The sequence below is a fragment of the Mesoplodon mirus genome (genome assembly GCF_964341445.2).
Source record: "Mesoplodon mirus genome assembly, chromosome: 14".
Lineage (NCBI taxonomy): Eukaryota > Metazoa > Chordata > Mammalia > Artiodactyla > Ziphiidae > Mesoplodon > Mesoplodon mirus.
The window spans coordinates 9,855,685-9,882,433 of record NC_138990.1 but is presented as its reverse complement, the minus strand read 5'-3'; the positions used below and the strand labels follow the sequence as shown (position 1 = coordinate 9,882,433).

The 26,749-nt window shown below is 53.1% G+C and overlaps 2 protein-coding genes across 6 annotated transcripts in view; one reads left to right on the top strand and one right to left on the bottom strand.

Moving 5' to 3' along the window:
- The first annotated feature begins 871 nt into the window (after window positions 1-871).
- Window positions 872-16,514, top strand: CAPG (capping actin protein, gelsolin like). Of its 3 annotated transcripts, XM_082643021.1 has the most exons (12): window positions 872-942; window positions 1,769-1,824; window positions 2,555-2,673; window positions 9,402-9,437; window positions 9,600-9,772; window positions 9,880-10,034; window positions 10,225-10,392; window positions 12,419-12,568; window positions 12,900-12,992; window positions 13,490-13,622; window positions 15,658-15,746; window positions 16,332-16,514. In XM_082643021.1, the coding sequence occupies exons 4-12, from the start codon at window positions 9,415-9,417 to the stop codon at window positions 16,395-16,397; spliced, it is 1,050 nt and encodes a 349-aa protein (XP_082499147.1). In that variant the 5' UTR covers window positions 872-942; window positions 1,769-1,824; window positions 2,555-2,673; window positions 9,402-9,414; the 3' UTR covers window positions 16,398-16,514. The 3 variants fall into 3 exon arrangements, with proteins under 3 accessions (XP_082499147.1, XP_082499146.1, XP_082499145.1); XM_082643020.1 differs by lacking the exon at window positions 2,555-2,673; XM_082643019.1 differs by lacking the exons at window positions 872-942; window positions 1,769-1,824; window positions 2,555-2,673 and adding an exon at window positions 1,912-1,930.
- A 2,350-nt stretch (window positions 16,515-18,864) lies between these two features.
- The window catches only part of ELMOD3 (ELMO domain containing 3), a 29,500-nt gene continuing 21,615 nt past the window's right edge, over window positions 18,865-26,749 (bottom strand). For all 3 annotated transcript variants that reach the window (XM_082643016.1, XM_082643018.1, XM_082643017.1), the window contains exons 11-13: window positions 20,658-20,734; window positions 20,261-20,388; window positions 18,865-19,816 (exon numbers count right to left, since the gene is read on the bottom strand). In XM_082643016.1, the coding sequence (XP_082499142.1) occupies window positions 19,614-19,816; window positions 20,261-20,388; window positions 20,658-20,734 (408 nt within the window). In that variant the 3' untranslated portion in view covers window positions 18,865-19,613. The remainder of the gene's footprint in view (window positions 19,817-20,260; window positions 20,389-20,657; window positions 20,735-26,749) is intronic.

Below are 26,749 nucleotides of genomic sequence, written 5' to 3'. Positions count from 1 at the left end.
AATTATACTCCAATAAAGTTGTAAAAAAAAAAAGAAAAAAAAAAAAAAGAATCTGACTGCCAATGCAGGGGACATGGGTTTGATCCCTGGTCTGGGAAGATCCCACATGCCGCGGAGCAACTAAGCCCGTGTGCCACAACTAGTGAAGCCCATGCGCCTAGAGCCCATGCTCCGCAACAAGAGAAGCCACTGCAATGAGAAGCATGTGCACCGCAAGGAAGAGTAGCCCCTGCTCACCACAGCTATGGCTCACCACAACTAGACAAAGCCGGTGTGCAGCAACGAAGACCCAATGCAGCCAAAAAAAATTAAAAATAAAGATTAAAAAAAAAAAAAAACAAAAAACGACGAGAAGGGTGAGGAGTTCCAGTTCTAGCACCGGCTTTGAGGCCAGACCACCCTAGATTAGAATCCTGGCTCTGCTACTGAACTAGCAGTGGGACCCTGGACAAGTTACCTACCCTCTCTGAGCCTTCGGGAGACTTCATCTATTAAGCGGCATAGTGACAAATAGTTGTGAAGACTGAACGAGGTCACGTTTAAAGCATTTGAGTACATAGTAAGCACTCAAGGAAGAGTAGCTGTTACAGCTTAATCCCGGCCAAAAATCTTAACAGTTGAGCGGGTTGTGAGCACTGCCTTGCTCTCGCCAAGCTTTCCCAGAGTACTGTTGTTAGTTTCCCGAATACCCGCCCCACTTCTAGGTTCGTTTCAGAGCCGAGTCTCCCCCATGGCGGGGGTGGCGGGGTGGGGGGGAGCGGGAGACGACTATTGCGAGGGGCGGGCTCAGCAGCGCCCCCAGCCAGCTCAGGCCCCTCCCTCTGATTCACCCTGGGCGGCTTTTAGTAGCTCACGTCGGGGACGGGGGCGGGGGCGGGAGCGGGGAGGGCAGGGCAGGGCGGCAGAGACAGTGGCCGGAGCAAGCCAGCAGGGCGCAGGCAGGCAAGTAGCGCTTGGGGTCTGACCACCCGGCGCCTGGGCTCCCCCTGTAGGGGTCGGAGGGGCTCAGCTGGTCGCGGGCCCCCTGCCCTGCGCGCCCGGCTCCCCCTTCTTCTCCTAGGGGCGCAGCCGCGTGTCTAGTCAGGTCTCCTCGCTTCCCGTAGGGAGGGGCGGGAGGGGGTGAGCCAGTGCTAAAGCAATGCTTTATTTTCCTCCATTTGGGACAAGTTGAGCGTACCTGCTGGGGAGACCGGAGAGGGAGGAAAAATGAGTCTGTTAAAAAACAACTTTTAGAGTCCGGTTACCAGATAATGTAATTAACAACGTTAGTTACTGTTAGAGTTCCAAGGCGCTAGGGAGTCCTAGACTCTTTTAACTGACCTGCTCTTTTGTTTCGCTGTTAGTTTGCAAACGTCTCCCCCCCCCCCGCACCCACCCCGTGGTGATGGGGCCACCTTTTTAGCCAGGTGAGGCTCCAGTGTGGAGAGAGAACAGGGACTCCCATTCATCCTTGCTCGTGCCCTGCGGAGTCCAGAGCCCTAGAGCCACCCGGGTTTTGCACCAGTGCAGACCGGAGTCGACGAACCTCGCTGGGGCCGGGTGGGGGCGGGGCGAGGAGAGGTGATTTGGGGTTTAACTTTCCATCCCTTCCCTCTGCTAAACCGTGAAGCGAGAGGCAAGGGGCAATGCTTCGGGAGGTGCTGGGGTCCCCTGGTACATTCTGTGTTGGCAAGAGAAAGCCATGTAGGTTTATTGAGCGTCTAGAATTTGCTCCTTATTTATACCATTTCATTTAATCTGCACTTTTGTCTTCATGCCCCTCTTACAGTTAGGACACAGGGAGGCTCCAGGAAGTTAAGTCACTTGCAGGAGGAAGCAGAGCCAGTAAGTAGCCAAACTATCCAACTCCTTCCATTCCGCCACGTGACCCGCCCAGCCTCTGGCTCTCGTGAGGACAAGACCCTCTTTTTAAGGCCATGGAGACTCTCAGGTGCCAGCTAGCGTTTGTGTTCTTTGAAGAAGACATTCAACTTATCTTGTTCTGGTCCAGAAATTCTGACACATGCATTGATTGGGTTCCACTGCTGCCCCCGGGATGGGGCCTGACCCTGAAGGCTGAGCCTTATGTCTAACTAGCTTGTTGATCAACCCTGGGCCAGGCCTGGCCTGTGTCCAGGACAGGTGGGCCAGAGTTCTGGACTCCGCTGCATCCTCTTGCATGGATTCCGCAGGGCGTGGAAGCTTCCCTTGCTCTGTCTTGTGCTCCCTGTGTGATCACAGGCAAGTCGCTTGTGCTCTCAGGGCCTCCATATCCTCCTCTGGAAAGCGGACGAGCGAGTTGGACCAGACTAGCTCCAGGGCCTTATGATGTGATGGAGGCAAGATGGCCCCTGGGTTGAGCCAGAACCAGGCTTATTTTTATTGCTGTCCCTCAGAGCACCCTGGGTGGAGACTGTGTGACAGTCAACATCTGGTGAATGAGAAGCTGAGCAAGGGTAGATTTGAGAGGCATCCAGCATGCGGGACACAGCAAAGAATGTTTTCCCGGCCTCAGCCACTCCCAGGGTACTGAGCTTTAACAACAGCAACAAAAAAATCAAATGTGTGCGTTCAGGCAAGGAGAAAGGCAAGTCGAGAAGGAGGAAAAAGTGGTGCGGAGCCAGTGACCCTACCCAGGAAATGTGACTAACCCAGCAGAGGCTGGGGCCAGGCAGACGTGCCTGCCTCAAGCTGGTGAGTGGGGAGCGTAGGCAGTCTTGGCTTTCCTGTGGTTTCCCTCGCAGGTCCCAGACTCAGAGCTGCCAGCCCTGGCTTGCAGCCGGTGGAGGCCACTGTGATGGGGCTCCAAGCTGGCGTGGGCCTCCACCTCCCTATGGGGGTCTCTGAGGAGCCAGCCTGGCCGCACTCCCTGCCAGCCCCCAATGTCGATCTCCTCCATCAGGGACCGCCTGCCCTCCCAGCACAGTCTACCCTTCCCTGCGGAGGACAGGGCCTCGGCACCAGCTGGGGAAGGAGCCCAGGGGTGGGGTCGATGGGTGGGAATATCAGGAGGTAGCAGAGGGAAGGGAGAGCCTGCGGTGTGGGGTGGGGGGCTGGCTGGAAGGAAGCAGAGCCTGAAAAGCAGAAGTGGGAGGAAGCGGAGCTGCACGGAGAGGTGAAAGTGGAGGGAGGCTGAGGGAGGCTCGGCGTGGGATGGGCTGGCCGGGACCCTCTTAGGTGGGCAGGCAAGGGCAGAAACAGAGGCTCACGTTTCTGGAAGCCGCTTTGTCCAGGATGGGTGTGCCCCACCTGCCGTCCTTTCCAGTCACTGGAGCCTCAGCTGCCCGGGCAACGGGTGGATTGGGCTCAGCATACGGATAAGGAACTCCTGGGCTGGGGCTTGTCCTGGCTTGTGGTGCCCAGCCTCCTGACAGAGGCCACCACACTGAGTGACCGGACACCTGAAGGTCCTCAGCCAGCCTGGAGGTGCATTCAGATTTGAGGATACTTGTTCCTAAGACAGGATGGTGGCGTGATGGTAGATAGGTGGGCTGGAATGGCTGGGGGTGGTGGGCAGGCCTCACATTTGAATTTAAACTGTGTGGCACGGTCCATTTTTTTTTCTGACCAGGATCGAAGCCGTGCCCCGTGCAGTGGAAGCGTGGAGTCTTAACCACCGGTGGCACGGTCCATTATTTTGCAAATTCAAGAAGACCCCAGCCCACGGTCCAGCCAGCTGCCTGGGGTAGGGTAGGGGTGGGTGAGGGAGGCGAAGGTGGAGCCAGGAAAGGGTAGGAGTCCTGCTTGGTGTCAAGGGAGAGAGCACTGGCCAAGGAGTTTCCAGGCGAGGCCTCTGGACCCAGCAGCTCCTGCAGATGTCCAGGTTCCAGGCTGGGAGGAGCTGGTGTCATTTCAAGTGCTGACACTCACCCCTGACTCTTTCTAGGGGAGAAGGGTAGGGGCTGTTGCATTTCACACCTAAGGGCAAACCGGGACTGTGTGGTGAAGGGACCTGTTGGGAATCAGTGGACTCGGGATCTGAGGAGGGCACAGATAGCGGGGAGGACCTGTCATTCTGACAGCTGGCAAGCACTCTGCATAACTGACCCCCCACTTCACAGTGTGTCCTCAAAGGCCGGCTCCTTCCTGATTCAGGACCTAGGGACAGCCAGCACGGCAAACATCCTACCCCTAGCCTCTGCTTTCTGCCTCCAGGGCTGCTCCTGCCTGTTGATTTCCTGTGCTATCTCTTTTTTTTTTTTTTTTTTTTTTTAAATTATTTTCTTGGCTGTGTTGGGTCTTCGTTGCAGCGCACAGGCTTTCTCTAGTTGCAGTGAGCGGGGGCTACTCTTCGTTGCAGTGCGCGGGCTTCTCATTGCAGTGGCTTCTCTTGTTGGGGAGCATGGGCTCTAGGCACGCGGGCTTCAGTAGTTGTGGCACGTGGGCTCAGTAGTTGTGGCTCGCAGGCTCTAGAGCTCAGGCTCAGTAGTTGTGGTGCACCGGCTTAGCGGCTCCACGGCATGTGGGATCTTCCCGGGCCAGGGCTCGAACCCGTGTCCCCTGCATTAGCAGGCGGATTCTTAACCACTGCGCCACCAGGGAAGCCCTCCTGTGCTACCTCTTAGGCTCCATCTGGTCTAATAACTGGAGAAAGTACAGTTAATCAAATACATTCTCTGAGCGCTTGTAGGGTACCAGGCACAGTGTGAGGGTCCAGCTCGATCCAAAGAGGCAAAATATGGCTCCTCCTCAAAAGGTCTTTATAGTCTAGTTGGGGAGATGGCCAGGCCCATAACTCAGCACACTGTGACAGAGTGGGAAAAAGTAAAGGCTTTAACGTAAGAGGTACGGAAGCAGCTGCCTTTTGAGGTGGTGAGTTCCCCATCACTGGAAGTGTTGGAGAAGAGGATGGTGAGGGATGTAGGGATTTCTGCACTGTGCGTGTTTAGGTACGTGTTGGGGGGCAGACGTGGAGTAGGATTAACTAAGTATTAAGGCTCCTTCTAATGCCAACATCTGTGATTCTATGACATTCCCCACGTAGAGGAAGTTTGTCTGCTGTCCCTTGCATGTGATGGCTTCCTGCTTCACCACCCCCATCAGCTAGACCTTGAGACTCGCATGAGTTGTTCTTTATTTCTGTGCCCCTCCACCCTCATTTTGCCCAGTGCCAAGCTCCCAATATAGACCCTGAATGGAATTGAATAGACCCTGTTGTGGGCTGCTTAAGGAATGCAGGAGTACCGGGCATGTCCCCTGCTCTGGTTGAGCTGTCAGGTCATGCTCCAAGACAGCCTGTAAGCAGGAAATGAAGGGTGTGCTCCTAGGTGAGAGGGCTGGGAGAACTCCCAGAGAAGGCTGAGGCCACCCAGTGTCCTAGAAGCCTCCTCAGATGGCTGTGGCTTGAAATGGGCCCGGAGGGGTGGTGGGGCTTGGATGGACGTGAGGTGGAGCTTCACACTGAGGAAGCTGAGGAGCTGTGGGCCTGGGCAGAGAAGCTGGAGGGAGAGGAGTGGGCGCTTGCGGGGGAGAGCTGTGAGCAGAAGGCTGGCGGGTAGCTTTACAGAGTCATCTGGAACTTCTCCAACACTGATATCCGGGCTCCACCCTGGAGAGTCTGGTTTTTATTTTTAAAGAATCAATTTTATTTATTTATTTATTTTTGGCTGCGTTGGGTCTTCGTTGCTGCGCGGGCTTTTCTCTAGTTGCGGCGAGCGGGGGCCGCTCTTTGTTGCGGTGCACGGGCTTCTCACTGTGGTAGCTTCTCTTGTTGCAGAGCACGGGCTGTAGGCACGTGGGCTCAGTAGTTGTGGCGCATGGGCTTAGTTGCTCCACGGCATGTGGAATCTTCCCGGACCAGGGCTCGAGCCCGTGTCCCCTGCATTGGCAGGCAGATTCTTAACCACTGCGCCACCAGGGAAGTCCCGAGAGTCTGGTGTTAACTGGCCTTGGCATTGGGATTTTTTTTTTTTTTTTTTTTTTTTGCATTACGTGGGCCTCTCACTGTTGTGGCCTCTCCCACTGCGGAGCACAGGCTCCGGACCCGCAGGCTCAGCGGCCATGGCTCACGGGCCCAGCCGCTCCGTGGCATGTGGAATCTTTCCGGACCGAGGCACGAACCCGTGTCCCCTGCATCGGCAGGCGGACTCTCAACCACTGCGCCACCAGGGAAGCCCGGCATTGGGTTTCTTTAAAAGCCCCCAGATGACTCTGATGTGTGGGCAGGTGTGAGATGTTGGTCTGCACAGAGCTAACTGGCAGCATAAGAACATAGTTCAACATGCAGATGCCCATCCTCACTCCAGACCCGTGGAATCAAAATCTTCAGGCCTGGGCCTCGATGTTTTTATAAGATCCCAAGGTAATTCTAACCGGCGGCCGGGCTGGAAAGCCAAAGTGATGAGGGCCAGGCAGCCAACCCCTCTCACCAAAACACTGCACTGGTTCTCGGAGGCCTGTAGCCCCACACGTGGGCTGCCTGCTTTTGAGTTATGGCCTGAGCTGTCAGGTCGGGACACAGAACAAAAAAATATGGGAATCCCCTGGCAGTCCAGTGGTTAGGACCCCACGCTTCCACTGCAGGGGTGCGGGTTCGATCGGTGGATGGGGAACTAAGATCCTGTATGCCGTGTGACACGACCAAAAAAAAAAAAAACAATAGACAGCTGACAGTTGGCCCACTTGTTCACGCCATCTCTCTCCACGAGCTCTCCCCACTGGCTGGGCCTTGGGGGTGGCCACGTCACCACTTCGGGCCTGAGTCGCAGGCTGAGCTGTCCGTTACAGAGGATGTGGGCACAGCATGTGACCCTGTGTGGGATGGAGAACCATTAAAGGTTCCCTCCCCCAAGCCTCCCCCTCACTGCCTCCCCTCTACCTTGGGGAAGTGTGGTTCCAAAAAATGCCTTCAGCTATGTTTAAGTTAGGAAGGAAAAGGAAAGTCAGTTTCACCTGGTGTTTTACACCCACGGCCACTGCTCCTGTTTCCCTCTCTGTTTCCTACTCAGACTCAACATCCTCTGCTCTCCCGTCCATCCCCCAAAGATTGCCCTTTGCCCTTCCTGCTTCCCCAGCCCCCAAGAGTCTCCTAATGGTGCCTTTTAACCCTGAAGTTCCCCAGGTCCTTCCCTTGCACCACTGGGGCTCCCTGTTAGCTGCACAGCATGAACTGGGCGGCGGTGCTTGCTGGCGTGGGCTCTGCATTTGCAGCCAAAGAAAGAAACCCTCTAGTCACGGGAACGTGGGAAAGAGAGTGAGTGAGGCTATGGCTACTACACTTGTGAAATTTTTAAAAAGATAGTATTTTGTTTAAATGCTTGCCTTTAGCACTTTGTTTTTTCCCTAAATAACTTCTGTCCAAAAAAGGTTGCTCTTACTGACCTACAGAATAAAGATGATATTCATCATCCTGGCATTTGAGGGGAGCTGGGCATACAGAAGTGATACCTGAGACACAGACGTAGAGAACAAACGTATGGACACCAAGGGGGAAGGGGTGGTGGTGGGATGAATTGGGAGATTGGGATTGACATATATACACTATTGATACTATGTATAAAGTAGATAACTAATGAGAACCTACTGTATAGCACAGGGAACTCTACTCAATGCTCTGTGGTAACATAAATGGGAAGGAAATCAAAGAAAGAGGGGATATGTGTATACGAATAGCTGATTCACTTTGCTGTACAGTAGTTACTAACACAACATTGTAAAGCAACTATATGCCAGTACAAATTAATTAAAAAAAAAAAAAGTGGTAGCTGTGCCTGGGAATGGGGGAAATTCCCTAGGGAGGGAGTTTAGACTTTTTTTGTTTGTTTGTTTGTTTGTTTTTTGCGGTATGCGGGCCTCTCACCGTTGTGGCCTCTCCCGTTGCGGAGCACAGGCTCTGGATGCGCAGGCTCACCGGCCATGGCTCACGGGCCCAGCCGCTCCGCAGCATGTGGGATCATCCTGGACCGGGGCATGAACCCATGTCCTCTGCATCAGCAGGAAGACTCTCAACCACTGCGCCACCAGGGAAGGCCTTTCTGAGATTTTTTTTGTTTGCTTTTGGTAGATGCCTTTTATCAGGTTAAGGAAGTTCCCTTCTATTCCTAGTTTGCTAAAAGCTTTTTTTGCTTTTTTTAAATCAAAAATGGATATAGAATTTTTCTAAATAATTTTTCTGTATCTACTGAGATGATTTTATGTTTGTTTATATGGCTTGTTAATAGGGTGGATTACATTGACTTTCAGATGTTAAACCAACTTTGCATTCCTGGAGTAAACCCTATTTAGTCATGATGTTTTATCTTTTTATATATTTCTGAACTCCATATGCTAAAATTTTGTTAATATTTTTTTCCAGTGTTCATGAGGGATCTTGGTCTAATTTTCTTTTCTATAATATATTTATCTGGTTTTGTTATATCAGGAAAATGGTGGCAGCATGGGATGAGTTGGGAAGTGCTCTCTTGTTTTCTAGAAGAGTTTGTGTAGAATTGGTATTATGCCTTCCTTAAGTTTTTGGTAGAATTTATCTGGACTTGGAATTTTTTGGAGGCGGGGGAGTTTTTAAGTACAATTTCAATTTCTTTAATAGATATTAGAACTCTTCAGGTAATCTGTTTCTTCTTGAGTGAACTTGCATAATTTGTGTTCTTCAAGGACTTTGCCCATTTCGTGTAAGTTGTTAAATGTATTGGCATAAAGTTTGTAATATTCTCTTTATCCTTTTAATACTTGTAGAATCTGTAGTGATGGTCATCTCTTTTGTTTCTGTATTGGAAATTTGCGTCTTTTCTTTCTTTCTTTTTTTTTTTTTTTTTTGCGGTACGTGGGCCTCTCACTGTTGTGGCCTCTCCCGTCGTGGAGCACAGGCTCCGGACGCGCAGGCTCAGCGGCCATGTCTCACGGGCCCAGCCGCTCCGCAGCATGTGGGATCTTCCCAGACCGAGGCACGAACCTGTGTCCCCTGCATCGGCAGGCGGACTCTCAACCACTGCGCCACCAGGGAAGCCCTGTGTCTTTTCTTAATCAGTTTGTCTAAAGGGTCATCAATTTTATTGATTTGTCCAAAAACCAGCTTCATTGATTTTCTCTATTGTTTTGGTTTTTGGTTTATTGATTTTAAGTCATTGACTTTAGACTTTTCAAATATAAGCAGTTATTGCTTAGAGAGATGTATCCCAGACTCATGCAATGCCCAGAGTTAGGAGTCTGGAAGCAGAAGAGGTCACAGCAAGGGGAAGACACCAGCCCAGGGCCAGGGACTCCTAGTGCTTTTCACTAGTGACTGTGTGATTTGGGACTTAGACTCTCTGAGCCTGAGTTTCTTTGCCCGCATAATGGAGCCAGGGATAATCTCCTCCTGAGCTCTTGGAGATGAATTAGTTGAGTATGAAAGCACTTGGCCACCCGGAAGGACCTCCCCAGACCCATGTGAAGGCTGGTTGTCATGGCATTTGTAATAATAATGGCTTCTTCTGTCTTTCCAGATCCGGAGACAGCATGTACTCATCCATCCCCCAGAGGTAGGCTATGCACCCCGTCCCCTTCACCCCTCCCCTCTTCTCTTCCAAGGGCTGCCCCTCCTCACCCCCACACCGCAGTCCCCAGGCCTGCCCAGGTCTCTCTGCTCGTCTCCTGCACCACTTGTGGGCCTCGGCCACCACCAACCCTCCCCCCTCCCGCAGTGGCTCTCCGTTCCCAGCCTCGGTGCAGGATCCCGGCCTGCACGTATGGCGGGTGGAGAAGCTGAAGCCGGTGCCCGTGGCCCCCGAGAACCAGGGCATCTTCTTCTCGGGAGACTCCTACCTAGTGCTGCACAATGGCCCGGAAGAGCTCTCCCACCTGCACCTGTGGATAGGTACGTAAGAGAGGGCTGGGAGGACTGGTGAGGGGACTGGCCCGGGCAGGGGTCGGGGCTGGCAAGGGTCTCACGGGCCGTGCCCCACCACCTCCCACTCGCCCCAGGCCAGCAGTCGTCCCGGGATGAGCAGGGGGCCTGCGCCGTGCTGGCCGTGCACCTCAACACCCTGCTTGGGGAGCGGCCTGTGCAGCACCGGGAGGTACAGGGCAATGAGTCTGACCTCTTCATGAGCTACTTCCCACGTGGCCTTAAGTACCAGGTTAGAGCCTACCTCCCGTACCCCAACCTGCGGCTGCTCTCAGAGTCGGGACCCCTTCCAGCTGGTCCTTACCCTGCAAAAGTCCCAGACCCACACGGGACTGGGTCCTCCCCACCTTTCTGCCTGCCTCCCAGTGGGATGGGGTGGGGAGCGCTCGGGCCTCCATTCAGGCTGGCCATCTGGGCTGCAGGAAGGCGGCGTGGAGTCAGCATTTCACAAGACCTCGCCAGGGGCCACCCCAGCTGCCATCAGGAAACTCTACCAGGTGAAGGGCAAGAAGAATATCCGTGCCACCGAGCGGGCGCTGAGCTGGGGCAGCTTCAACACAGGGGACTGCTTCGTCCTGGACCTGGGCCAGGTGGGCAGGCGGGGTTGACTGAGCACCCACCTCTGTTGGCACACACACTGTGTGTGTGTGTGTGTGTGTGTGTGTGTGTGTGTGTGTGTGTGTGTGTGTGTTCTGGCCGTGTCTTGAGGCTTCTGGGATCTTAGTTCCCCAACCAGGATTGAACCCGGGGCCACAGCAGTGAAAGCGCTGAGTCCTAACCACTGGACCACCAGGGAACTCCCTGGCATTGTGCTTTTTTTTTTTTTTTTCTTAAGAGGAGGTCTTCTTAGAAGCCCACATGATTTAAATTTATTTATTTATTTATTTAGGCCGTGTTAGGTCTTCGTTTCTGTGCGAGGGCTTTCTCTAGTTGTGGCAAGCGGGGGCCACTCTTCATCGCGGTGCGCGGGCCTCTCACTATCGCGGCCTCTCTTGTTGCGGAGCACAGGCTCCAGACGCGCAGGCTCAGTAGTTGTGGCTCACGGGCCTAGTTGCTCTGCGGCATATGGGATCCTCCCAGACCAGGGCTCGAACCCGTGTCCCCTGCATTGGCAGGCAGATTCTCAACCACTGAGCCACCAGGGAAGCCCCGGCATTGTGTTTTAAAAGGTCAGGGACCAGGAGGCCAGGGTAAAGGGAGAGGGGCTGAGAAGCTATAAGCCCATTCCAAGTGGGGTCGCTGCAGCCATTACAAGACATCCCTGTATTTCTTAGGACAGAAACCTCCCTCTGCTGTCTGGCCATTGCCTCTAACACTGGAGCCTACTCTCTCCTTCTCCTGGAGCCTTTGTAGCTCCGAGTTAAGCCACCTCCCAGCCCATGCATTAAATCACTTCACTCATCCCTTCCCTCCGTGAATCTATGTGTCATCTCTGAGCCAGCACGGGGACGACAAATTGCTCACCCAGGGCAGGCAGCCAAGACGGGCCTGTCACTGGCTGTAACCATGGCAGGAGGTGATGAGGGCCCTCTTAGGGGCAGTGGCCTGTGCTGGGGGAGCTGGGGGCAGGGAGAGGCCTTCTAGCCCGAGCCCAAGCCATTGTCCCAGGGAGGCGCCATTTGACTGGACCCTCACGGAGGGGAAATGCCCTTCCAGGCGAAGATGATGGGTAAGCCGAGGCACTGAGACAGATAAGGGTGCAGACATGCATGTCAACAGCAGGGAAGGATGTAGCCTGACCGGGACCCAGGGTGGGAACAGGAGCGGTGAGAGTGGAAATTTCTAAGGAGCTGAGATCCAGGGCAGGAGGAGATTGATTCTCTCAGGGTCTGGACCGCATCTGTCGTGCTAAAGATTTGGGACAGGAAGAGCAAACCAGATGCTGTCTGGGAGGAGGACTGGAAACAGTGAGATGGAGGCAGGGGACCCGCTCAGGAGGGGTGATGAGGGCCGTGCCTGGCGGGGGTGCAGAGGTGTGTGAGATCCTGGGCCCAGGGATGTCATTCACCCATTCACTCATTCAATAAGTGTTTATTCTAGGCCTAAGGATGTGCCCGTTTCTGTTTTGGCACTGGGCATACAGCAGTGGGCCAAGCCAAGCCAAACAAAACAAAACACTCATGCCCTAAGGAGGGTTACCTTCTAGTCGGGGAAGATAGATTATAAACAAGATAAAGATGTTTCAGTATATGACACAAATAACGTGGAGAAAGATGCGGAAGCAGGGCAGAGAATCGCTCTTGCCCAAGACTGTCATTCCCGTCCCCAGAGAGGCCTGGGTTCCCCTCTGCCTTCTTTTTTTTTTGTGTGGTACGCGGGCCTCTCACTGCTGTGGCCTCTCCCGTTGCGGAGCACAGGCTCCAGACGCGCAGGCTCAGCGGCCATGGCTCACGGGCCCAGCCGCTCCGCGGCATGTGGGATCTTCCCGGACTGGGGCACGGACCCGTGTCCCCTGCATCGGCAGGCAGACTCTCAACCACTGCGCCACCAGGGAAGCCCCCCTCTGCCTTCTTGATTGTCTTTGATCGTCTTGCCTCAGAGGGCAGTTCTGCAGACCCTGTGAGGGGCAGGATGCAGGCAGTTGGCTCCAACCCGCGCCTCCCCACTTCCCTCCAGAACATCTTCGCCTGGTGTGGTGCAAAGTCCAACATCCTGGAGCGTAACAAGGCGCGGGACCTGGCGCTGGCCATTCGGGACAGCGAGCGGCAGGGCAAGGCCCAGGTGGAGATTGTCAGCGATGGAGAGGAGCCTGTCGACATGATCCAGGTTGAGAGATGCGGGGAGGGCAGCTCTGCTTGGAAGCCACCGAGAGAGGCAGTGATCAGCTGGGGGCACGAGGGTGATGGGTGGAGGGCTGTGAGGGCGTCTGCGGTGCTGCTCAGGGCTTGGCTAACTCATCAGGTGCCTTGGTGGGAGTCAGAGTCAAGTACCCCTTGGGACGGAGGGACTGGTGGCCGGGCAGGAGGACCTAGCCCTCCCCACCTCTGCCTGGCGCCCTTGTGCAGACAGAGTTTGTCCCACTGGGGCGGTGGCCCTGGGTGTGATGGGTTGAGTGCCCAGGAATCCCTGGAGACGTGGCCTGCTCTGACCCCTGCAGGTCCTGGGCCCCAAGCCCGCTCTGAAGGAGGGCAACCCTGAGGAAGACCTCACAGCTGACCGGACAAACGCCCAGGCTGCGGCTCTGTATAAGGTGGGCGCCCCAGGCCTGCCCTAGGACCAGAGTGGGTACGAGCCTGGTGCTTGTGGGGCTGAAAGGAGAGGAGAAAGCAGTGGGAGGTTGGGCCAGGCACCAGGGTGGTTTATCCAGGGCTTGGAGTGAGGGTAAGATGGGACGTGAACGGATGCTGGAGGAGATGAATGCCACTTCGCTTCCGGCCCATTCCTGGAGAAGGAGGTTTGAAACAAGCCCACGCTGAGCTTTACTTTGTGGGATTCTTTACCGTCACGCGTTAATTTGGAGTCTACTTAATTTCCATGGATTCTGGGGCTCTGTGAGGCGGTGATTGAGCCTGAAGTAGGGCTGGGGGTCGCCCAGGATTAGCCTGTCGTGCTTCCTCCACCTCCGGTCTGCTGCTTGGCCTGGGATGGTGGGTGGAGCCGCAGCTGGAGAGGCAGCTGCTCCTTGGTGGAGATCAGGGCTTTGTGCTGCGGGGAGGAGGTGACACGGCACTGCCCATCCTCCCCCAGGTCTCTGATGCCACTGGACAGATGAGCCTGACCAAGGTGGCCGACTCCAGCCCCTTTGCCCTCGAGTTGCTGATACCCGATGACTGCTTTGTGCTGGACAACGGGCTCTGCAGCAAGATCTACATCTGGAAGGGTACGTGTGGCTTCTGCACCCCAGCCTGAGACCCCTGCAGCCACTGACCGGGCAAGGCTTCCCGCGGGAGGGCTCGGCCGACCCAGAGACGGCTGACTCAGGGAGCCTCCGCAGCTGTGGGTTTTCTCAGGGTTTCCTGTGCCCAGCCCATTAATTCCAGGCAAGGGTTCTGCACCTTTAGCCTGCCTCCGAATCACCCGAGGGCCTGTTAACACCCATAGCTGGACCCCACCCCTGAGATTCTGATTCCCGAGGTCTGTACTAGAGCCTGAGAATTTGCACATCTAACCAGTTCCCAGGCCTTGCTGCTGGTCCAGGGACTGCGTGTTGAGGGCCACTGTCACAGAGCTCTCCTAGGCCTTTGGCTGCTGGGACCCCTGACCCTGCCATGCTGCCCTGGGGTGTGAGAGATCAATTTTAGATATGAAATCACGCAGTGGGTAGCGAGCTGGTAGAACTTGTTTTTCCAAGAGATCAGGTTGGCTGGGAATGAAACACTTGTGCGGAAGCCTGTTTGCTAGATCCACCTCTGAAAATGTAACAAACCTCTGAGTCTCTGAGCGGTCCCGGGAGCCTCCTTACTTCTCTGTGCTTGTCTTTTTTCTTGAACGTGTCTCACCTCCCTGCCCACATTATAAACCTCTTGAAAGCAGGAACCATATGGTCTCTAGTGTCCTGACGAGATAGCATGTGCACAATAAATATTTGTGGGGTCAACCAAGGCCAAGAGAAATTCCCAGCCAGGAGGATGGAGAAACGTTAGGTGTTCTAACTTGGCAGCTACTAGGCAGTAACACTCTTGCCTCAGGGGAGGGCCAGGAGTGACAAACAGCAGGGCGGCTTTCTAAGAAGTAAGGCGGTTGGGTGGGGGAGCATTGTGCTTCTGGGGCTGCCTTTTCCCTCCTGCCTCGGGGTACCTTCCCACAGAACCAGTGGGGTGGGCGTGGTGCTCCCAGATGCCCACGGACGTGTATTTAACCCCAAGCAAAGAACCAAGACACTGGGACTTCCCTGGTGGTCCCGTGGCTAAGACTCCGTGCTCCCAATGCAGGGGACCCAGGTTCACTCCCTGGTCAGGGAACTAGATCCTGCACGCCGCAACTACAGAGCCCGCACGCGGCGACGAAGATATCCAGCGTAGCCAAACAAATGCATATTAAAAAAAAAAAAAAAAGAACGAAGAAACCAGTGGAGAAATAAGAAACTTGGGAGCCAGGAAGAGACATATTTCGTAATCACAAAGGAAGGATACAGCACATTAATTTCAGACACGTTGTCGCTAACTAGATTTTCATAGCCTGGCTGGAGAGCCAGCCACAGTTCACAGCATTGTTTCTTTGGAAAAGCGCCTCCAGCTGGAGCGCAGTTTGGTTAAAGGGACTGCCTGCAGGCAGGAAGAGAGGACGCTGGTCTCCCTTTTCATTGGCTCTTAGTTGGCATAACTATTAGGCCGACGCTGGCATCTGGCTTTGTGGGAGTAAAATCACAGTCAGTCACATCCTTCTTTTTGTCCAATTGCATTTTGCAAAAAAACCAGTTGATAACAGTTCAGTTGACAGACTCAAAAGGCGAGGGGCCCTGGAGTGGGAGAGAGGGGCCTGAGAGTCTGATGCCAGGGAAACATTAGCTCTCCCTGAATACCCCTAGGGCCCTGGCCCTAGCAGAAGGCTTTGATGATTGGAGCAGGCAGAGGGCAGTTTTCATCTGGAGCTGCCAGGTTGGGAGGGGCTAACCTCCCACCTCCAAAGAGCCCCCTGAGTGTTCTTAGCGCCTCCTGGTCCATTTATTTTAAAAGGAGCCAGCTATTCTCTGAACCCCCTTAAGTCTCCTCGAGAGAAGTGGGATGTGGGCTAGAGAGGGTACCTTCTCTTTTACAAAATCTCCTGGGAATTCACTGGCGGTCCAGTGGTTAGGATTCTGGACTTCCACTGCTGGGGGCCCTAGTTCGATCCCTGGCTGGGGAACTAAGATCCTGCAAGCCTCGCGGAGCGGCCAAGAAATAAAAAAATAAAAAAGTCTCCTCCCTATGATCCAGGTCGCAAAGCTAACGAGAAGGAACGGCAGGCGGCCCTGCAAGTGGCTGAGGACTTCATCGCCCGCATGCGGTATGCCCCAAACACTCAGGTGAGGAGCCTCCCTTCCCCCCAGCGCCCTCCTCCGGGGGCTCTTCCCTGGCCTCCTGCCTCTCAGACTGGACAAGAAGGGCGGGAAAGCCCAGGGCACAGTCAGAAGCAGTCAGGCCTCCCTCCCAGAGCCACCCAGTGGGAAAGCCCTTCTCAATCCTTCCAAGTTTTACAATACATGATATTTTCTAAGAGGATGTTTGGACAATGCTCCCCTGGGAGCCCAGCAAGTCGGGTGCGCCTCTGGAGCTTGTGCACCTCCTCTGGGCCGAGGTCCCTAGCTGGTTCTGCCCCTCTCATCCCAGCACGTCGACACCACAGGTCAACCTGAAGGGAGCTGATAAGGCTCATGTATAATTGGTGCATCTGTGAAACTGCACCTGAGTCCTTGAAGCAATCTGTTTTCTCAGCCCGTGTCCCTGTAATCTTTCTCGTCTCTTGGCTTATCTGGAGGAGCATCCCTGGCCTGCATGGCATATGGACTCGGGCCTGGTGCCCATCACCCTCCTGCCTGGCTCCGGCCCTCCCCGGCAGAGGCAGAGGTGGCAACCTTGTGAGCCAGACTCCTCCCCTGCTGATCCCACAGGTGGAGATTCTGCCCCAGGGCCGTGAGAGTCCCATCTTCAAGCAATTCTTCAAGGACTGGAAATGAGGGCGGGCGTCTCCCTGCCCCCACCTGCTGCCCGCTTGCTTCTCCTCCAGCTTCCTGGTCAGTGCCGAGGTGCCCCTGTGGATGATCAATAAAGGAGACCAGTGCTCTCTGCCTGCACTGCCTGCCTTGGGCTAATTCTTCCTGCCCCACCCAGTCATACTGGGCGGAGTAGGACCCAGGGGACAATTCCACAACCCGTGAGAGGCCAGAACTGGCCTTGCATGATGAGGCAAGGGGGCCAGGAGTCCCAGTGGGCCTGGCAGGCACTGCTGTGAACCCAATAGGGAGGTGGCACAGGGCCAGGGCTCAGGATCACTTTCAGCCCGAGGTTCGGTTCAGTCTCACATTCCCGACTGAGAGAAGGTTGTGGCGGCGGGTAGGGGCTGCATCTCCATTCAAGCCAGTATTTCCTCAGGTGCCCCAATAATCCACTGCAAGGCAGCTAATGATGTGTGATCACCAACAAGAGCACAGCTCTACACCTCTGTGCGGGAGGCTGGCTTGTCACGTCGTGGCATCGGGTATTCGGCTGATGAGCTCAGGGCCACGTGGGGCCGTGGGAAAAGCACCAGACTAGCGTCCGAGGGTCATGGGTTCTGGTTCTCACCTGCCTCTGTTTGAGCCTGGGCACGTTGCTTTTCCTCATCTAGGCCCTAGTTCATTCTCTTGTGTAACAGGGTAGTGGCTGGAAAAGCAAAGAGGCTAGGTAGCTAAATAGGCAGAGAATGGAGTAGCCCCAAAGCAGTCCCACCCTGGGGGACATGACCTGGCGGGGGGTGGGGGGCGGGTATGAGCAAGGCGGGAGCTGCGTTAAGCCCAGACCAGAAGGACCGGAGTCCACGAGGCCTGGCAGGGTTGCAGCTGTCCTGACCCACTCTCACCCAGGGCCCTCAGGGCTATGTGGCTTCTGAGCTCTGACATGCTGGATCTTCCGTCCCAAACAGAAATTCTGATCAAGTTCATCTCAGTGATTTTTGTGCTGAGAAGCATAGAAAAAATAAGCTCCCTGTGTATCCCCCTGCTCTTTTCTCCACACAGAGATATCCCGGGAGCCCACTGGACAGCCTCTGCAAAGAGCATGTGCCGGGGATTACTTTTTTTTTTTTTTTTTTTTTTGTGGTACGCGGGCCTCTCACTGTTGTGGCCTCTCCCGTTGCGGAGCACAGGCTCCAGACACGCAGACTCAGCGGCCACGGCTCATGGGCCCAGCCGCTCCGCGGCCTATGGGATCTTCCCAGGCCAGGGCACGAACCTGTGTCCCCCACATCGGCAGGCGGACTCTCAACTGCGCCACCAGGGAAGCCCAGGGATGGCTTTTAAAAGGGGAAAGAGTAAGGGTTGTACCAAATCCATGGTTCTGACCTTTTTAGGGTTGTGAAGCATTTTAAGTCTCTCATGAAAGGCCTTGGAAGGCCTTTCCCAAGAAAAATGCACAGATTAAGATTTCTGCATCTACTTTCAGAGCATTTAGACGCCCCCCCAACCAATCCATCAACAGAACTGCAACTTAATCCCTGGACTGTTACTGCGAATGTTCCCGGGTCCGAAGTTGTCTGGAGAGCATCCCACCAAGAGTGATGTGGGACAGGCTTCTGCAGAGGCCATTGGCCTCCCCTCCAGCTAGAGGCCCACGAGTGCTGGTCCCTACTGTGCTGTGGACCAAGCACTCACGGTCGAGGTCTGCTGAGCTGGCCTCATGGTCTGAGCGAGGGAAAGGAATCTGCAGGAAAGGAGCCGTTGAACTTGACATTCCGAAGTGGAGGCTGGGCTGCGTTCTAACCCCACCAGGCCCAGTAATCTTGCTGCCATCTCTGCTGGTCAGCTAAGCACCTCCTCAGGACAAAGGAGGTAGACAGAGGATTAGGTTAGGTCAAAGACGACACAAGGCAAACAGCAGGGTCCATTACCGGCCCCGCCCTTGAGGCATCCTGCTGACAGGAGTCCCTTCCATACTTGGGTGGCCGTCTGTCGTCTCCACCTCTGTGATGGGCCTCCCCCTGCATGGGGCAGACTTGGAGAGGCCTGCGGGGCTGGACAGTTGTCTTCCGTGACTCCACTTGAGGGAGGTCAAAGGACGGGCGAGCAGCCTAGGGGGGCCCTCACCTGCCCCCTGTTCCCCAGCGCCAAAGCCCTGGAGGCCCTTTTGTGAGTGGAGCGAAACAGCTAGCTTCCCCAGAAGCAAATATAGGACAAACACCAGCCAACTTTAACAAGAGCCAGGGCCGCCTTGCCCACTGGTTAGAGCGTGCAGAGTCTCCGGGTCTGTAAGTGCAGCAGGGTGAGGCTGGACAGTGTGTGAACTTGGCGGGAGTGTGGCCAGGGCACAGCAACCTCTCCTGGGCCCATGACCAGCACCAGAGACAACCAGGACGTCACCCGGCCGAGTGCCTGGCTCTAAAGGGGACCCTGGGATAACAGGGCCATAGGAAGGCACAAAGCTTGTGTGGAAGGAAAACACTTGAGGCTCTTAACCCAGAATTCTTTTATTTAAAAACTGCTGGTACATGAATTTCCTCCTTCCTTCGCCCAGGCCAGAGAACCATCCCCGATGGGACCTGCACAGCCTCCACGGGGGTAGCCCAGCTGGTGGGCGGTTAGGATGGCGGCAGACACCTAGCCCAGTGCCTGGTTCTGTGTCACAAGCAGTGGGGAGGAGGGAGGGGGAGGGGTGAGGGTGGGATACGTGCAAGGCCAGAGACCCCAGGGGATGGAGAGGAAGGCAGGCCCATGTGCACTCTCTGGTTCATGCTACCCCCTGTCAGCTGCTGACACCGCTACCATCTCCCTTCACATTCTAACTGCTCAGCCCATGTCTGGTCCCTGTCCCGTGGACCCCTGAGGCCTGAAAGCCCCGCTACCGGGGAGTCAGAATTCCGGCACCTCTCCTCAGGAAGGCCTTTGCTGGAGGGCTGTGTGGAACATCCAGATGGGGTCTCCCACATCATGATCTGTCACTGAAATTACCTGGAACCCCACTCTGGAAGCTGTAGCCCAACTAAGGTTATGGCAAAGTTTTCCTTGCTCTGGAGGCAGGTCTGTGGGGAGTGGGTCAGATTTAACAGCCCCTCATGTCTCATGCAGGTGAGGGTCCTTGGCTCCGCCAACAGGCTTCCTACATGCCTTCTGCTAGGACCGCAAGGGGCAGAAAGGTGCCAGGGTACACCCTCCGAAAGCCCCTTCAAGGCTTTTGATCCGGCGGCCGCTCACTGGGCTTGGTCAGATCAGCCAGGTGCCTTCAGAGGAGTGTGGTGGCAGGTCACACACTCCTGTGAAAGTGAGATCCTTGGAGGGAGGGGCTTGTGGCCCAGCACACTTCCGCGCCCCCAACAGGGAGGCCTGTCCCTTGGACACTCCAGCCAAGTAGATCTCCAGGGTCTTCAGCAGCCGTCTGGGGCTCTTCTTGGCCAACGCCTCCAAGTCTGGAACAGAGAGGGTTGGGGAGAAGAAGGCTTGTGGGGGTTGTGGAACGCACAGCCCAGAGGCTCTGGAGAGGAGGGTGAAGGAGTCGTCTAAGACGGAGAGCTCACCAGAGGGGGAGACCCAGGAACCAGATTCGGCCACAGGGACCACACACTCCACCCTGTCCAGGACAGTCTCAACTTTGAAGAGCCAGTCCAACTGTTGGGCCCAGCTTTTGATTCAGAAAATATAGTCACCCGACGTACAGGGCCGGAAAGGGAGGAGAGCGGCAGGCTCCCGAGGGTGGGAAGGGAGGCCCGGGGAAGCTGGAACTTGAGAAGCTGCGAATGGGGTGGGGGGGGAAAGGAAGGCACCCCAAACCAGTCCAGCCACCACCCTGGGGTCCCTGAGCCCGGGGACGCCAGGAGTGCAGGAGCTAGGCCTCCCCAGAAGAGCGAGCACACCTCTGAGGACAAAGCCCGAGTCAGAGATGGTCTTGTGCTGCGTCCTCCAGACGTGCGCGAGGCGGAGGAAAGCGGCGGCGTAGAAGCTGTTCACCACCGGGATCACCTTCTGCTGCCGGTTACACTCCCTGCAGGACGGGGGAGGTCACCTGCTCAGCAGTGGACAGAGGTCGACACCTGGGGGCCCTCCCGCCCCGTCCCCAAGGAGCCTTCACATCTGAGGTCAGGGCTGGGGAGGAGAGATGGGCTGCGAGGCTGGTGCACAGGGATCTGTCCAGGTACCCTGGTACCAGCAGGTGAGGGAGAGAGCTGGGAGGATGAGGCACGGGGGTTGGGGGTGGGAGGGAACCGGGCTCTGCTGGCTGGGGAGGGCGGGGTGACCAGCGTGGGGACTCACCTGGAGAGACAGCCCTCCCTTAAGGCCTGGATCGTGATGCGGGTGATGTTCACGGACATCAGACAGAAAGGGAATTGCTGGAACGGAGCGGGCACTGGGTCAGCGGCAATCCAGGCTCTCACCTTCTGTGCTTCCCGTCCCCACAACCCAACCTGGCCCGCGGGAGGTAACCATCACAGCCAGAGGCAAGCGGCTGGTATTACTGATGCTTACATTTAATTTTCACAATAATCTTCCCATTTTACAGAGGAGGAAACTGAGGGTCAGTGACCTTAAATGACTTTCCTAAGGTGCTGGAACCCAGATTCCTACTGAGGTCGATTCACTCCGAAGCTGGCGCACAAACCCCTGTGCTAGTTCTCCAGCCTCTTCAACTGCGATCCATCAGCTCTCCTTGGCCTCCACCAGGCCCGCCCCGTGCGCTGCCTGTGGACCACATCACCCCCTGGGGTCGGATGGACACAAGAGGAGTGAGGCTCAGTCATCTAACCCATTCTATAGGTTCTTAAAACCTCTTCTCCCCTTCTCTGGGCTTCTGGTTATTTGCTCATAAGCTCTTCACCCAAAAGCAGACAGAGGAGGTACAAGTAGGTAGAAAGTCAGCCTTGACTTAGGGTGCACCCCATCTCTTAGTAACACAGAGGCCTGAGAACGGGCTGTGTAGGTCCCACTCCCGAGCGGGGCAGACTGGGTCCAGCAGGGCTGCTTTACCAGGAAGGGCCTCCAAATTCCCTATAGCGTCCACCTGAATGCTTTCTTTTTGGAGGCGCCAGTTCCTTCCTATTCTTTAACAACAAAAACCCAAGCAAATGAAAAGAGGCTTTCCCCAGGGGATTTGCAAATACTGCATGTTAGTTTCCGCTGTTGAACCGACACCAGGACATCGGCTGATAGGGACACACAGACCAGTGCGTTCCTTAGCTTAGAACAAGAGCCAGAGTCTATTTATCCCATCTGCTTCCCTTGAGAAGAAAAATCCGTTACATTGTGATGTAGAACTATGCTGTCCAGCACTATAGCAACTAGCCAGGTGTAGCTATTTAAATTTTAATTGAAAATGAAGTAAAATTAGAAATTCAACCCCTTAGTCACACTAGCCGTATTTCAAGTGCTCAATAGCCACTCTTGCTTAAGGGCTGCTACATTGGACAGTGCAGATAGAGAATATTTCCTTCATTGCAAAAAGTTCTAGTGGCCAGCACTGAACTGTAGAAGGTCTTCTGGCTCCACAAGGATTTTTCTCAGGGCCTTCCATGACACCTGGATTCCAGATCTTGGCCTGGCCACCTGCCAGCTGTGTATACTTAGGAAGGCCACCCGAACTCTGTGAGACTCGGCTCTCCCATCTCTCAAAACCAAAAAGGAAATAAATTTTAAGTGCTGTGCAGAAAAGAGTGAACACATCTGAAGAACCTAGGGGCAGGACAGGAATAAAGACGCTGACATAGAGAATGGACTTGAGGACACGGGGAGGCGGAAGGGTAAGGTGGGACGAAGTGAGAGAGTGGCATGGACATATATACATTACCAAATGTAAAATAGCTAGCTAGTGGGAAGCAGCCGCATAGCACAGGGAGATCAGCTCGGTGCTTTGTGACCAGAGGGGTGGGATAGGGAGGGTGGGAGGGAGACGCAAGAGGGAGGAGATATGGGGATATATGTATATGTATAGCTGATTCACCTTGTTATAAGCAGAAACTAACACACCATTGTAAAGCAATTATACTCCAATAAAGATGTTAAAAAAAAAAAAAGTGGGGCTTCCCTGGTGGCGCAGTGGTTGAGAGTTCGCCTGCCGATGCAGGGGGCATGGGTTCGTGCCCCGGTGCGGGGAGATCCCACGTGCCGCGGAGCGGCTGGGCCCGTGAGCCATGGCCGCTGGGCCTGCGCGTCCGGAGCCTGTGCTCCGCAACGGGAGAGGCCACAACAGTGAGAGGCCCACGTACTGCAAAAAAAAAAAAAAAAAAAAAAAAAAAAGTGAACACAGCAGGCCTGAGATTGCCATCTTTAGAAAGGCCTGCTTATAAGGCTGGCATCTGGGAACTTGGATTTTGAGAGGCTTCCCACCATTCCCTCAGGCTGACTATTGTACCCAAACTGCAAACCATATGGTTTATGCTGAACACCTGCCTTCGCTCTGATTCTGGAATCTTGGTACGTGCTAGACAGATGGTGCCTGTGTGACCAGCCCCCAGTAAAAACCTTGGATACTGAATCTCTGATGAGCCCCCTGGTTGGCAACATTCCACGTGTTACGCAATTGGATGCTGGAGGAATGAAGTGCGTCCCGTGTGCCTCTACCGGCAGAGGACTCCTGGAAGCCCGCGCCTGGTTCCCAATGGATGCTGTCCATGCACTTCTTCCCTTTGCTGATTTTGCTTTTGCTGCAGTAAATCACAGCTGAGGGTACAACTATACACCAAATCCTGGGAGTCCTCCCAGTGGTCCTGGGGACCCCCACACAAGGGCCATGCTGAGTGGAGTCAATTCGCTAATCCTTACAAAAACTCTCCAGGGTAGCTTTTATTATCCCCAGTCTACATTTTCTATTCTCCCACAACCTACCTCACAGAGCTGCTCTAAGGAGTAATTTAGATCACGTATGCAAAATGCTCAGTGCAGCACTGGCCTGAGGCGGTGCTAACAAACATTCATAATTATTATCTGCGCCTCAGTGGGTAGCCGAGGTCAGCAGCAATGCATCTCTACCTTCGGGTATTGCCTATTTAATTATCATAATATTTGTATAATATCATCCCTTCCCTTGCTTTCTTTCAGTCTAAAAATAAATACGGGAACAAGAACATGGTAGCAACATAATTAACAGAGGATCCGAACTTACTGTTCATTCATTCTCAGGAATATTTTTATAAAAGCCTACTTACTAAAAAGCAGTGAAAAACTGGAATTCAGATAGAAGTATCTCCTTTCCTTCAGCAGTTCCCTTGGACCTGAAAAGTGTGGCTTTGAGCTAAAATACCACATTGAGGCTGTGTTTAGGGAATTGACTAAAAAGACAGCAGAGGAAATCAGATGTGGACACTTCTGAGCTTCCATTTAAAATTTCATTTCTCTTCACACCTCACAGTTGGGCTTAAACACCTTTGAACACTGAAGCAAGAAAACCAGACTGTCTTTTGCGGCTGCTGCCGACATGGCCCCATCCCTGGAGGTTCCAATTCAGTAGTTCTGCAGAGGGAGGGGCCTGGGCACCTGCATCCCCCCAGGTGACTCTGAGGCAGGCTGCTGGCTAAGAACCCCGCTGTAAGGAGCCCACTGCTGGGCGAGCTGTCAGGTGATGGGGGTCCTCGCCCCAGCTTCACCACTTACTAGTGGCCCAATTTTGTATATGCCCAGGAGTGAGATGGCTGGGTCATACAGTAATTCTATTGTTAGTTTTTTAAGGAACCTCCATACTGTTCTCCATAGTGGCTGTACCAATTTACATTCCCACCAACAGTGCAAGAGGGTTCCTTTTTCTCCACACCCTCTCCAGCATTTGTTGTTTGTAGATTTTCTGATCTTGCCCATTCTAACTGGTGTGAGGACCTCATTGTAGTTTTGATTTGCATTTCCCTAATAATTGGTGATGTTGAGCAGCTTTTCATGTGCCTCTTGGCCATCTGTATGTCTTCTTTGGAGAAATGTCTATTTAGGTCTTCTGCCCATTTTTGGATTGTTGTTTTTTTAATATTGAGCTGCATGAGCTGTTTATATATTTTGGAGATTAATCCTTTGTCCATTGATTCGTTTGCAAATATTTTCTCCCATTCTGAAGGTTGTCTTTTCATCTTGTTTGTAGTTTCCTTTGCTTGGCAAAAGCTGTTAAGTTTCATTAGGTCCCATTTGTTTACTTTTGTTTTTATTTCCATTACTCTAGGAGGTGGTTCGAAATAGATCTTGCTGTGATTTATGTCAGAGAGTGTTCTTTCTATGTTTTCCTCTAAGAGTTTTATAGTGTCCAGTCTTACATTTAGGTCTCTAATCCATTTTGAGTTATTTTTTTGTGTGTGTATGGTGTTAGGGTGTGTTCTAATTTCATTCTTTTACATGTAGCTGTCCAGTTTTCCCAGCACCACTTATTGAAGAGACTGTCTTTTCTCCATTGTATATCCTTGCCTCCTTTGTCATAGATTAGTTGACCATAGGTGCGTGCGTTTATCTCTGGGCTTTCTGTCCTGTTCCATTGATCTATATTTCTGTTTTTCTGCCTGTTCCATATTGTCTTGATTATTGTAGCTTTGTAGTATAGTCTGAAGTCAGGGAGTCTGATTCCTCCAGCTCCGTATTTTTCCCTCAAGACTGCTTTGGCTATTCAGGGTCTTTTGTGCCTCCATATAAACTTTAAGATTTTTTGTTCTAGCTCTGTAAAAAATGCCATTGGTAATTTGATAGAGATTGCACTGAATCTGTAGATTGCTTTGAGTCGTATAGTCTTTTGCACAATATTGATTCTTCCAATCCAAGAACATGGTATATCTCTCCATCTGTTGGTATCATCTTTAATTTCTTTCATCAGTGTCTTATAGTTTTCTGCGTACAGGTCTTTTGTCTCCCTAGGTAGGTTTATTCCTAGGTATTTTATTCTTTTTGTTGCGATGGTAAATGGGAGTGTTTCCTTAATTTCTCTTTCAGATTTTTCATCATTAGTGTATAGGAATGGAAGAGATTTCTGTGCATTCATTTTGCATCCTGCAACTTTACCAAATTCATTGATTAGCTCTTGAAGTTTTCTGGTGGCATCTTTAGGATTCTCTACGTATAGTATTATGTCATCTGCAAACAGTGACAGTTTTACTTCTTTTCCAATTTGTATTTCTTTTTCTTCTCTGATTGCCGTGGCTAGGACTTGCAAAACTATGTCGAATAATAGTGGTGAGCGTGGACATCCTTGTCTTGTTCCTGATCTTAGAGGAAATGTTTTCAGGTTTTCACCATTGAGAATCATGTTTGCTGTGGGTTTGTTGTATATGCCCTTTATTATGTTGAGGTAGGTTCCCTGTATGCCCACTTTCTGGAGAGCTTTTATCATAAATGGGTGTTGAATTTTGTTGAAAGCTTTTTCTGCATCTACTGAGATGATCATATGGTTTTTCTTCTTCAATTTGTTAATATGTTGTATCACACTGATTGATTTACATATATTGAAGAATCCTTGCATCCCTGGGATAAATCCCTCTTGATCATGGTGTACGATCCTTTTAATGTGTTGTTGGATTCTGTTTGCTAGTATTCCGTTGAGGATCTTTTCATCTATATTCATCAGCAATATTGGTCTGTAATATCTTCATGTTCCTTCGCCAGGAAATGAAGATTTACAAGGATCACCTCTGCCCTACCTTTTCACAGGCTTGTCACGTTGATGGAATGAAATAACAGACGGAAATTGCAAGGAAAGCTATACAAATTGTTGTCTGTAACTACTGTTGTGAGGGGCTTCCCTTTCTGCCAGCAATCAGCCAGATGCGGCCTGCATCTCGGCATCTCAACTGTAGCACTCCTCCTCCTCAGGACAGCGTGGACCATGCACTTCCATGGAGTCCTGGGTTCCCTCAGCATCTGTAGTTTCTGGCCAATTCCCCTTTAGTAGGATGTACCACAGGTACCTGAGACCTCAGCTCTCTCCTTAGGAAAGAGACAGGACTGGCTGCTGGCAGGTCTGAGTCCCCCAACTGTTACTCTGGTCTCCTACGTGCCTCCTGGAAAACTGTATTTTCAAGATTCATAAGTGCTTGAGGTGAAGTTTTCCTTTAAACTTTGGAGTTACTTAAGAGTTCAAGGAATCATAAAGTCGGAAGGGACCGTAGAATCATTTAGGCCAAATCTCTTATTTCATAAAACAGCAAAGGGAGGCCCAGAGAGGCTAGGTGACTTGCCTCAAATCATAGCTAAGTAATGATACTGCAGATGGGACTAGTATCTAGCTTCCTGACACCTACACCAGCCCTCTTATTTTATTATTTTAAGCTGCTATTCCTTCTTACTGTCTGACACGCATGTTGTGGAGTAAATATAAATCCACAATAAATTCCACAAAGGCCAGCAGGTGAAGGGATGAGAAACAGATTGGTCAAAGTGGTCAGGCTGGTCCG

Excerpts from the sequence above, each read along its gene's own strand:
- CAPG (XM_082643019.1), top strand. Across the intron at positions 10,035-10,224 it reads CACGTGGCCTTAAGTACCAG|GAAGGCGGCGTGGAGTCAGC; the intron begins GTTAGAGCCTAC and ends TCTGGGCTGCAG. Across the intron at positions 13,623-15,657 it reads CAAGATCTACATCTGGAAGG|GTCGCAAAGCTAACGAGAAG; the intron begins GTACGTGTGGCT and ends CCTATGATCCAG.